Raw genomic sequence first — 12,696 nt, 5'->3', positions numbered from 1 at the left:
TTAATGTCGCTTAAACAATTATTGCAACGTAGGTGATTGTAGAGTATTGCTCAATCCGTTAGTTCATCCGGTAACAAAGTGCATAGTGGAGGAAGTCCAGTGACTGTTCTCGCCTGTTTGGATAAGGGCGTGTCCGTCATCGTAGTCGACAGATCGTTTGGGGACCGTAGGTATACAGAAGACACTCACAATCCATAGTACACAAGGGAGAGCAAGGAGTTGAAGGAAGAAAGTTTAGAAAAGCGTGGAATGGTCATATGAACAAGCTTAGAGTTTACCGGCGACTTAACCCTTTGTAGGAGTCAGGATCTTTTGGCATTAGAAATGCGAATCACCTGAGTCTACGGCATGTCCGGACAAGCGTAAAGTAACTTGTTACTTCATACTGTCGGAACCGACAAAAAGTTAAGTCACGGTAAACTTCCACACTAAGCATTTGCGGCGTTGAACACTCATTGAATGGGCTAGTGTTTTGTTTTTTGGTCCCTCACCAATTGCCTGCCTGGGTGTTTCTATTTTATCGACTAATGTGACTGTATCAGCGTCTGTGGCATATGGTCACAAGTGTTGCTGATTCGCACGGCGTCGGCAGCTTTCACCCAAAGCTGCGACGATGGATCCCCATCACGGTAAATTCTATTTTTACAATTTTTAACTCCTTGCTCTCCCTTGAGTACTATGGCTCTTAATATTGAAAAATATACATCACCTTCCAGTCACTTTCTAATTAAATGCCGTAACAACAGTTGACAAATTGACTCAATAGGTCGTTAACAAAAAAAATGGTTAACAATAAATGCTAAAAATACGCTCACAATCAAGTGGACGACAGACGTCACTCCAGGAGCATGAACCTGTGTACTATAGTGGTGGTTGTTGCTGCTAACGGTACGTATGGTAGACAGAAGGACGCTGCTACACCAGACATTGAATACCGAAAAAATGTCGGCGAAGTACGACTACATACGAAGTGCCATTTGAATCGTATCACGACCGACCGGAAATTATTCCTTTGCCCCAATCCCGATCATTGTTCGCTGCAAGCTCGGCTGGATAATTTACGAATCGAAACATACAGATTCAGCGCTGACGGGGGTTATGGTACCATCAGGAGATATCCAATGAAGTAATACATGATTAGGGTAAACAGGACTAATACGCCCTCCTTAAGCATACATGGCTATATTTCACCATACGACGCTATGATCTTCTCACTAACTACTCTAATTTATTGTTATATTAGTTAGAAATTAGTACCCGTTTCATTTTTTATTAAAAACATCCTGATACAAGTACAATTAAACATTTTTCAAAGATGCCTAAATTTTTCACCCAGGGCAAAATGCCCCCGGTGAAAGTGTAATATGCCCCACAACAAGAGGACGGTATGCCCCACAGCAATCGGTGAATATGCCCCACAACAATGGGTGGGGCGTTTTGGTCGGTGATGAGCTGTTGTGAATACATGAATAATTCTACACACACATAGTTTTAATCCAAGCTATAAACTAAGATAGTAACTATAACATTCTAGTAAGCTACTTGAAATAGTTCTATCGAATCCGACTATTTCTAATTGGTTGTAATGCTTTTGGAAAAAGTGGAAGCTTACATAAAAGTAGCTCTTTTGAAACTTTTGTGTATATTGTTGTTTTGCAACATATTAAAAATACCAAACTAACTTAGTACGTTGATTTCATGAAACGATACTGTTATCAGTCATTTTTACTTTTTAGATAATTCAGGAATCCTGGGAATCGAAGAGGGGCATTTAGCCCCGGTGGGGCGTATTATACCCTTTTACCCTATATATTAGAAGAATCGGGGGCGATTATGCAGCAGGAATCGATAAAACACAAAAAACTTGAACCATGTACTCGTAGTTGGGTTTACTGTGCGGATTTTTTGTTCTCCTGTGCCGCACAATCGAAGTTACTGAATGGCTGAACCTCCACCACCTTCACCTTTTGCAACTTTCGAGCCAGTAGGGAGGCTTGCGCAATTTCCCACAGGGTTCTGACGGGCCAAGTCAAGTTTCCAATCTGTTTCCGTCAAACGCTGCCCTATTCTTTGCCGATTGTTCCAACCTGTACATTTGTTCTCATTGTTTCGGGATTGTTTGCTTGGTTATTCGCCACTTCTCTGACCTGGGCTGCGAAACCTAGCCACAGCTCCAATGGCTCCTTTAGCCCCTCGCTCCTAGACAGATGTTGTTTGGAGCCGCTCCTAACATAAGGTACACTAGTGGTCGATAAGTTCCACTATCAGGCTATTGGACTAGAGAGAAAGAGAGTGATGATTATAAAACTGTTGGTAATTTACAATGGTGTAATCGTTATTTCTCAATGAGAGATTGGATGACATGTACTTCTATAGACTGTGAGAACCAATGCTCAAATGCTTTGAGGGCATTTCTGCACTCCGTGTAAAAATTTTATGTTCTCACATTGGCACTTTCTATAGTTTCTAATGGTGCTTCAACAGGAAATAATGTAAATACAGCGAAGACCAGATTTTGTCAGCCCAATAAATTCGACCTAATTTAATAGTGATGGAGTGTTGAAAGGTTATCAATTTATTGATTTATTGCTTCTCATCTCAGTGGCTCTAGATTCAATCCCAGACGAGATCGTTGAGATTTTCTGAGGTGAAAATCTGTGGTCACGTCTTCCTTCGGAAGGGAAGTAAGGCCATTTGGTCCCGGTCCATGTATTGATGAGCCAACATGAAAAAAGGAATATTTTAATAAGTTGGGTTTATTAAAGAGAATTAAAAAAATGTGTCAATGTCCCCATTTTTGTTAGCCTAAAATACACCATAAAACCAATGACATCCAATTATCATATTGATTGATTACATATTCGAAAGGTTGTGTTTCATAATTTGATTTTTACAAGCAAATTCAAATAATAAACCAATACCATCCAACACCACTAAGGAATATACAATGTCGTAGATAGTACACTTTCAATTTTTACTACGTCCATAAATATTCACGTTGGCCCTCACCCAGATTTGGGGTTGTTACAAGCAGGAGCATGTCACGATAATTGCCTACCATCACTCTGTGCTGTCAACTCGTCCATCACTCTTTTTCTCCCGAGAGCTAACAAACTTCCTGCTTGTGCTAATCCACCGGTTTCTATTTGTTACTGATTTGTTTTTTTTTTCTCGTTTTCCAAAACTTCCGCCTGCTGTGGCACAGTTTTGCAAAAGGCCTTCAACAGTTTCGACCGTGATAAGACTGGCAGCATCTCGTCCGACATGGTCGCTGAGATTCTGCGGCTGATGGGACAACCGTTCGACAGACAGATCCTCGAGGAGATGATTGAGGAGGTCGACGAGGATAGTAAGTTATTATGAACCATTTCCCCCTCACCCATTCAATCGATAACTGTTGCTTTCCCGCCCCGCACAGAATCCGGACACATTGAATTCGAGGAGTTCGTCACGCTGGCAGCCAAGTTCATCGTTGAGGAGGACGAAGAGGCGCTGCATAAGGAACTGAAGGAAGCGTTTCGTCTGTACGATAAGGAGGGTAACGGCTTCATTCCAACCTCGTGCTTGCGTGAAATTTTACGGGAACTAGACGATCAGCTGTCCGAAGAGGATCTGGACATGATGATCGAGGAAATCGACTCCGACGGTTCGGGAACGGTCGATTTTGATGGTAAGAGAAAAGGGTCACTTTTTTCAATGTTCTTTTATTGTCTACTAGAGTTAGGGGTAAACAATGGGTTGGATGTACTACAGGGAATTCTAGTTGTTTTCTTGTGAAAACAACGGAACCTTCGACCGAAAACGTGTTCCGGAGCAAAATCAATCCCTACCATTCAACTATTTTTAACCGAACATGTTTACGTTTCAATATCTTTTAGCGCAAATAGGAACGATGTAGAGTAGATGTGTCTAGTTTGGGGCTGTTATTCAGTGCAGCAATTATGACTGATTCGAAGAACGAGTAGTAAACCTTTCCACATGCACACCAGACATATTTATGATATTTTGGCGGCTAACCAAATCGACTTTTAAACGGATCAGAATCGACTAATTGAACGGTGAACGCGTGCAACCTCCGTCCGTTCCTTCAACAAAGCTAACCGGGATTTTCCGAGATTTCAGTAAACATCCCGCAATCTAAAATTTGCTTTCAATAATACTAATAAATAATACCTATGGTGAATCGATTCGTTTGCCAATCATTGACCGGATGCGCCCAGACGAATCAACAGGCGGTGGCAGCTCTAGCGAGTGGATATTATCGCCACTCGACGAATGCTGAATTTAAACAGTGATCAGTTGGAACGAGTTGTTGTAATTTAAAGCAATTCGGCATTCAACAGTTGCTGCATTTATGGGACGTAATGACACAGACATTTATTTTATTGGTTTAGTGCGACAGAGCTGTTTGTTACTGGAGGTGTGCGGTTCTCAGTACACTTGAGATTCCCTACCATCTATCAGATTAACAAGTTATCACCGTTTCTTGGAAATAGAAACAGCTTGTGTCCCCGAAAATTGTTAGTCATTTATATAAATACGGCAAAAATTTTCCCCCCGAGTGGTGAAATAAAATTAATTGCTATAGAAAGAGGAAGTTTATTTTCCACCTTCTCGCTTTCCATGTCATCCCATAGAGGTAGAGGAGGTGATTTTGTTACTTCCAAAAATACACTCTCCAAAATGACAGTTCGTTTTATTCGCCGAGTCCGTCAGTTCGTGTGCGGACCCAGCTCAAGAGCACATTTTTACGCATAAAAAAGTAACTAATTTATTACCGTGGGTTGCGCATGAAATGCATCCCATCTCGGTAGGTTCGCAGGAAAATCGTAGAATGGTTTAATTTTAAAGCTCAGTAGAGACAACAGGTGATTAAGAAAACTGTATGTGTCATTCTAGACCACCGCAAACTAATGTCGTTTGAGGCTGAAACTGATTCAATTCTCTATTGGTTATACTCTATTGAACTGAAAATTGGGTTGGGTCAAACCTGAAATCAATTTCAAGTTCGCTCGCTGTTTTGCGAGACCCTAACTCAGCTATGTTCGTTTCCAGGATGTCAAGAAAAAATGGCATAAGTACTAACATAGCATAGCATAGCCAAAACGACCGCATTGGGTGGCTCATACAGTGGTATAGTTCAGCGCACACCTGGCCATGTCCTTACGATCGTTGAAGGGAAGGAAATGTTAGTTGAATACGGGGAACCCACATCGTTAGAATGGAAGGAAAATGGGAAGAGGATATGTTGATATAATATTTATGGTATGGTATGAATTATATAATGAACTAAAAAATAACAATAAATTGGATTGATCTCACCAAATTTTCTTGAACACCCTGCAAAGGAAACAGACTTCGGGCACCTCCGGGCTACCACATTCTCTGTGTATTCTGCTAATAGTGTTTAATCCATTATTTTCAAGGTGATGCGCTGTAGACGTCGACCGCAGATCTGTTATTTTTGTTCATGCCTCAACAACAGTATTCAAATGCACAAATATTAATCCGGTGCTAGCAATTCCAGATAGTTGGATAGATTTCTCCACAACTAATCTCTGCCGACAAAAAGCCTTTTAGTTCTGCTCTATCTGAGTATTCCGTACTATTCGAGTCCTATGCTCCTGACGTCCTGAACGTGAGATGATGCTTGGAGTACAGACTTACAGCCGGGTTCATAGTTTTTTTTTCACATTTTCGACGCACTCGTTGTTTCCACGTTGTTTCCACGAATAATGAGAACCACCTTTTGAATTATCGGCAGCAATGTGTATATAAAATCCAGAGAACGACAAACGAAGAAATATCACAAAACTAAAAAATGACAGCAGCGATATTTTTTGCGTCCTATGCGCATGGCTACTACGATCATTCCTCTAGAAAAAATGACATAAGTACTGTGGAAAATATCACGCGTGTTTTTTTGAGAAGGGCCAATAAGCATGCTGTCAAAATTCACACATTCATAGTTCCGGTGATGTAATTAGTAGCCTTCAAACCGCAGAAACTTATTGCTTGCCATACCAGCACTTTTTGCCCAAATTTCCCAACTTGAATCAACCTGCCCAGATTGCCTACATTTTCCGATTCAACAACAGTATAGTATTATGGATTTGGAAAGGTTTGTGAGTCCACTTGCATCACTCGCGACTTACAATTTACGGACCCTTGTTACAGCACTTGATTTTGTTCTGCGCTTTGGCGATTTTCTGCTTTTTGTAGGCCTTAAGGTTTTAATTTTTTCCTAATTAAAGATACCTCTTTCTGGCCCAATTTCGTTGGAAGATTCTGGTTTTCTGCCTCTTTCTGGTAGTTCATCTAAAGAATAGTGTTTTCCAAACTTGTTTATAATGACCTTTACACTCGCGTAGTAAATTTCAAGGCGCATCACCAGTTTTCGCCTACATACATGGCGATTTTTACTTAGCCACGTGTCCTAAACCTTAAAGTTCATATCATGTTTGATACGCGACATTTTAGAAACGAGTAATTCAAACCGCATAAAACAGTAAACAAACCAAGGATGATAATTAAATGCACAGATTGCTTTGATGATGATCTAATTATGAACGAAGCTTAGTTCGATACACTGAAAAAACTAAACACGTTAACATCATGTGGAAATCTATTGAATTATTTCAGTCCACAAACACATGAAATGCACACGATTGCCATTTGAATTTCCATTCAAGCATGGGTAATATTGTTTTCAAATGGAATTCATGCGAACATTGTGTGAAAAGCACATTAACATCATAAGAAATACCATTGGCTAAAATTTCCAAATGAATTGCACGTGAATATCACTTTATTTTACCTATAGCTTTAATTGGCTGAAGAATCGGTGAAATCAATTGTTTTCCATGAAGAAATGCACTACATGTTTTTCATGCGAAAATCATTTGCAAAATTCATTCTGTACGACTCAATAGCATGGCAATGCATATTCAATGGATAAATATGTCGTGCTCACGTGGAATTTATTTGAATTAAATTTGAAACACCACATGAAATGCGTTTTATTGAATTTTCATGTGAAATTCAAAAGGAAATCCTTTCTTTTACTTTTTAACATGAGAACATGAGAATGAATGTGATGTTTAATTGCATATGGATTTATCGTGTCGATTATTTTCAGTGTTCAGCTTTCATAAACAATAAAAACGCTGAATCTCTGATATGAAGACTAGCCATCTCAATCGTTTGTTCACACTCTCCTCATTCGAGAAGGATTCGAGGAGATTTTCCTCGGATTGAGGAGTGCTTTTCACAGGTATCGTGGTCGATTGGAATGACACTGACAACAGATGGACGATGGAGTTGGCAAGTTTTTAGTCAGATATTTAGCGTCTTTAATAAACGAGACACCAAGATGGCCATACTGAATCGTCCATCGGATTAAAATCCGATGAGCCATGAGCATGAGCTGACAGTTTTGCGAAAAAATTCAGCTGTTATTACTGAAAGGCTGTGATGCCCATGTTCTGATACATCTGACATCACTCAAACCCTGACAGAAGCGTGACGATGACACTTGGAAACGTTTCCTATATTTAAAAAAAGGCGGGAAGCAACTACCAATCATTATGGTAGTTGTTTTGAAAGTGCTTTCAAAACCGGAAACCTTTATGTTTCGGAAAGCCATGAGCTCACCCAAAAAGATTCTCGATTCCCTCGAAAACTAGCTATCCATAAGATCAATCGCGGACCCTGGCCTTTCATGTGGACTAACTGTAGCCTCAAAATTCAATGCAGGAATACAAGAACTGCCACAGCACATTTTCTGGTGTTATCAGACGAGATCCATCGTCTACACTCCCGGATGAAACGAGCTAAGGAATGGAACGCGTAATCTTCTTCAAGATCTTCACCAGAGGCCAGAATGGTGAGATGCGATGTAGTTTTCTCTGAAAATACCTGTTGCGAAATTTCAGATTACTCGGCTGGATAAAATTAGTGTGGATAAACCTATTTAGTTAGTCTAGGAGGCGGAACAAACAAATCAATGCTTGAAAGATTGTAAGGACAGTCAATATTAGTCTACTACATATCAAAAAAGAACATCCTGTGCTGTAAAGTGCGGGGAGTCTTCAGCGTTGACAAATCTAGCAACATGCATCTATTATCATACGCTCAGAGTAAATCGTACAAAGCTTCTTTGAATGCGCTCCAACCGGTTGCTTTGAACGGCGTTGTATGGCGTCTGAGACTTGTACTGAATACTCCAAGATGCTACGAAGCAGTGCGCAGTATAAATTTCATTGAGAAGAAATCCACAAAATCAACAGTATTTCGTTTGAGAAAACACAATATTGTAAAAACTCTCGCCGTTGTTGCTGTGATGTGGTCGACGAAGTATTCTATCGAATATCACTCCCTAGTCACGGATAGAATCCACACTCTCGAGGGCTTAGGTTTGAAGAGTATATTCACAACGCATTAGAATTTTCGAGTATCCAAAATTTATTACATTAATCGACGTGGATCTGCATGCCATTCAGCAAGCATTACTACTCAATATTATCTGTATCATCTTGGAGCACAACAGAGTCGAGTCCTGAGGCAATTGCACGATACATTTTCAGATCATCATCGTAGAGTAGTTTTCCAGACTTGATGTGGGTGCAGATATCGTTGATGAATAAGAGAAAAACAAGTGGCCCCAACTGATTTCCTTGAGGGACACCGGTTAACATACCAAATATGCTTGAACTTGTAATTTCAATCCTAATAAAAGTGAATCGTTCGAAGAGGTAAGAATGCAGCCATCTAGTTACCCATTGAGGAAACCCTAATCGCTGCAGTCTCATAACAGTAATGTTGTGTCGAACACATTAGCGAACTCAAAATATGCTTCTTGACGCTTCTCAACAGCTGAAACTTGAAAACTTGTGTATGTCATCAACCTCGAAGTTCTGACGTTCTTCCATTATGTTGGAAGATGCAGCATACACCGCATTGCAAACAAACTTTTACAGAACTTTAGTTAAACAGTTTAGCGAGTTTCCTCTGCAGTTTTCAATATTGTGAGTGTTTCTATCCTTGCAAAATAGCAGTTTCTTTCCAGACACTTGGGAAAACATTTTCCGCAACTAAATACTTGAACGCACTCGGGCACAATGTTTTATGAACGGACGAAGCGAACAATCCAGGCCTTTAAACGAGTTAGACAGAGCATATCGGCATCATTTACGTAAGGACGGAGGAGACTGATATTATACATTGGCAATATTTCTGGGTACTGTTGTTATGAATAGACAGGAGGGCTGGTGAATACATGTCGGAAGTGGTCTACAACAAGATCCACCGAGGGGCGGCATAGCGTAGTTGGTGAATCGATAGCCTTGTACGCAGGTCACCTGGGTTCGATTTTCAACCCCGACCTTAAGGTTAAAAATTCTATAATCAAAAATATAAAAAGTAAAAGATCCACCGACTCGGCTGCGGAATGTGAACTTTTGTCTCGTAGATACTGGAATTCCCCTTGGAACGATTTGTGCTATTTATAAACATACAGAGGGATCGAGAGATTATTTCGCAGGCTTTAGATATCATATATCATTTTCTTGTTCTTTGGAGCTGTCTCCGGAAATACTCCGTCAACGAATAAGATTTTATGCGTTGAAATCTAGATCTAGAAAAAGAGTCCTCAGCCGGTTACCTACAGGAACCTTGAGGATCTTGAGCGACGACGATCACTTGCTGGGTGGTATCCAGTGACTTGTCTATTTCCACCGGCGAGTTGTTTATCAACGTTGATGTGCTGTCTGAGTAGATTGGGCTCAGGCACCTAAATTCAATACCACCGGAAAGTGGTAGGAAGGCTACTCGCTGAAGACTACAGGAGAACTATCGATGATAACATTTTTGAAGAACAAATGCTCAAAGGAATGGATCCCTCATCTGGGGATTCTCACCGAGCCCTTTGGATAGTCACGGTAGCCTGATGCTGTGTTCCCTCGTGTGCACAGAATATCAATTACTTCCGGTACTAGCGTGACGAGTTTACAAGTAGTGAGCAGCGATTCGTTGGTATTTCCAGCTACAACACCAGCAAAGGATAATCCTCGTTGGACAGCTGGAGTCATGGGACAAGATGACTCACCCTAAAACACATCATACACTGCGTCATCATCGTCGTAGTCGAACAATCCGGGTGCTCCGAGTTATGACCATATGTATTTTAGATTTTCAGGTTACTCGATCTTGGGCCATCATTTTACAGTCTCCTCGAACACCTGTCGTACGCAAATCTTCCTTGGTTACACAAAACCTGCTAGTGCGAGGTATGCCTCAAAGTAGATCCAGGTAATCTGCCGAGCAAAACTTTAGCGGATCTCTCTTATGGTATTCGTATTATATGTCTAGCCAACTGTAGTCTGCTGTATTATGTCAGCCATGCTATTTGTCTACTATGCTTAACCGGCTCCCAGCTCGTAGTTCATTAACCCATGCCATTCTCTACTGTACCACCGAGTATTGAATGCAGTATTCTTCTCTGAAATACACCAATCAGTCAAAAGTCCACTTCCTTCTACGTACATGTCTCAACAGCCACAACACCTCTTTATGCCTCGCTGCAAACATTGTTATTACTTAACCACCGTAACCTAACGGTTTCCACCTCAGAACCAACACAGATAGGAATGTATCGCTCTGATGAGCTACCATGTACTTAGTTTAGTCAAAGTCAGTCCGATTCTCGCAGCCTCACTTTTTATTCAAATGCCCCTTCCACTGCTCTGAGATCAACGCCAATGATGTTGAGGAAGCATGTGAGGTCTCGTGTTTTGCTAGTTCCGTTCCATTGCACATCATATCTGCGTATCGCACCTGCGAGCAATGTATTAAACAACAGATGAGAGAGCGCATCGCCCTGCTTAAATCTATCTAACGTCACAATGGAGTCGAATGTCTCTCGGGCTATTCTGACGCTTGATTTTGACCGATCGTTTCACTGAATCGTACACTTGAAATAGTAAGTCCGACAGTTATACTTACGATAATTGTCCAGGAATTGTCACTGTGTCGTTGTTGATTTTTCTTCTCGAAACCTGTTTTGGCTGTAGCCCACAAAGAATTCAGCCAACTGCCGCTATCTGCTAAACAGAACACGGGAGAGTACCTTGTAAGCGGCATTGAGGATCGTTGTGCTTCGATATTTATTGCACTCTAGTTCTAACCCATCTTGAAGATAGGTGGATGGCATTTCTTCTTCTTCCCAAAATCATTCCGATCATTCAGTGGTTTTTTCGTACAGTTAGTCACTTCCGATTGTTAAAAGTTTGGCTGGGATTACGTCCTTCCCAACGGCTCAACCTTTTTCCAGCTCTGGCTGTGTGCGATTTTTCTTCTTCGTACACACAGTTTCTTCAACTTCAATCGATCATGTCCCATTCTTTTCTCGTTGACGAGTTAAATAAAACTCGCTGAAGCGCACGATGCTAACGGTGCTTCCATGCCTCAGAATAAATCGGATATAAGGTTGCCTTAAGTTTCCAAATATCACTTGCAGTTGCAAACTTCCCACACTTCTAACAGGGTGAACCTTCGGAAAGGGGACCATTTATTAAAAGATTAAATATATTCTATTTTACCACAGTGGTAACAAAACTAAGATCCGTTAATCTATATTCAAATCTGTCCTCTTTCATTGCAGAGTTCATGGAGATGATGACTGGTTAAACCGAAACAACTCAAATTCTTCGCATTATCCGATTTCGTCAGCTCGCGTAACAGCCGCGCAAATACCCTTGATGAAGCTATCATTCTCTTTTATATATTATTATAAAACACGCATATTATACAGATCGCATTGTTGAAAGGAAAGAAATGTAAATCTTCACGTCTAAAGGAGCATGAAGCATCTGTTTGAATGTATTGTTATTTTACAAGAGTTCTTAGCGTTAGCAATTTTGTATTATGTCTGAGATTTAAAAAAAAATTATGAAAACCACTTTTTCGGTTATAGTTTGCGAATTCGTTCGTTTACTCTGTTAAGTGTGCCAAACTCGCCAACACTATTCGTAATCTTTAAGTTCTATAGGCCAAAGCGACACAATCGAAAGCTTCGGATATGAAACCTACTAGTATATTATACAATGGAAACTTTGAAAATCTCACAATCTGTTTTTATTTTTAACTGTAATGTAGCATTGTTTGTATCTGCTGAATTCCCATGTCTAATAGTAAATAAAAACAAGTTCAAATGAAAACTATCACCAATAGGTTCGCCAATGGTATTTTCTTCGAAATCCCTGCTCGCATCACGTCTACAGCTTCGCCCGCATCAGTGGCTTCAGGTACAGTTCAAATGTTTTGTTAACTGGTTCCTGCACAGAAAACACCTATTAATGGAGATCAGTTTTTACACATCTTTTGCCACGTACCTGGTTCAAGGGACTCCGCATAGCATCATCAAGCAAACGCTGGTACACGTTCCCGTCGAATGCTCCGAGAGCGGAGCCCAGTACATAATCTGGATAATCAAAAGCATCCACAATCCCAACGGCGTTTGGGCGTATGGCCGCTAAAGAGGCTTCATATTTTTGTTGTAACTTCGCGAGGTCTCTCTCCGACATGGTTGTAAACTGATCAAAAAAATATTTGAATCGAGTAGCTTATTTGTAGTATCCAATTACCCTACCCTCATTAAATCCCCGACAACCTTCAACGCTTCATCGAATACCACCAACT

At 40.6% G+C, this 12,696-nt stretch overlaps 2 protein-coding genes across 2 annotated transcripts in view; one reads left to right on the top strand and one right to left on the bottom strand.

Moving 5' to 3' along the window:
• The window catches only part of LOC131694778 (troponin C-like), a 32,159-nt gene extending 19,944 nt beyond the window's left edge, over positions 1-12,215 (top strand). The window contains exons 3-5 of the mRNA XM_058983278.1: positions 3,206-3,349; positions 3,419-3,670; positions 11,660-12,215. Coding sequence (XP_058839261.1) covers positions 3,206-3,349; positions 3,419-3,670; positions 11,660-11,685 — 422 coding nt within the window. The 3' untranslated portion in view covers positions 11,686-12,215. The remainder of the gene's footprint in view (positions 1-3,205; positions 3,350-3,418; positions 3,671-11,659) is intronic.
• LOC131694779 (probable peroxisomal acyl-coenzyme A oxidase 1) lies at positions 11,654-12,691 on the bottom strand (the record flags this gene model as incomplete). The annotated part of the gene is made up of 3 exons (XM_058983280.1): positions 11,654-12,332; positions 12,390-12,590; positions 12,647-12,691. Coding segments are annotated over 3 exons (306 nt in total), but the record flags the coding sequence as incomplete, so codon positions are not given.
• Between the last annotated feature and the right edge of the window lie 5 nt (positions 12,692-12,696).

This window comes from Topomyia yanbarensis, unplaced genomic scaffold (assembly GCF_030247195.1).
Source record: "Topomyia yanbarensis strain Yona2022 unplaced genomic scaffold, ASM3024719v1 HiC_scaffold_149, whole genome shotgun sequence".
Classification (NCBI taxonomy): Eukaryota; Metazoa; Arthropoda; class Insecta; order Diptera; family Culicidae; genus Topomyia; species Topomyia yanbarensis.
Note: the sequence above shows the minus strand (reverse complement) of the source record. Positions and strands in the feature narration are given on the sequence as shown.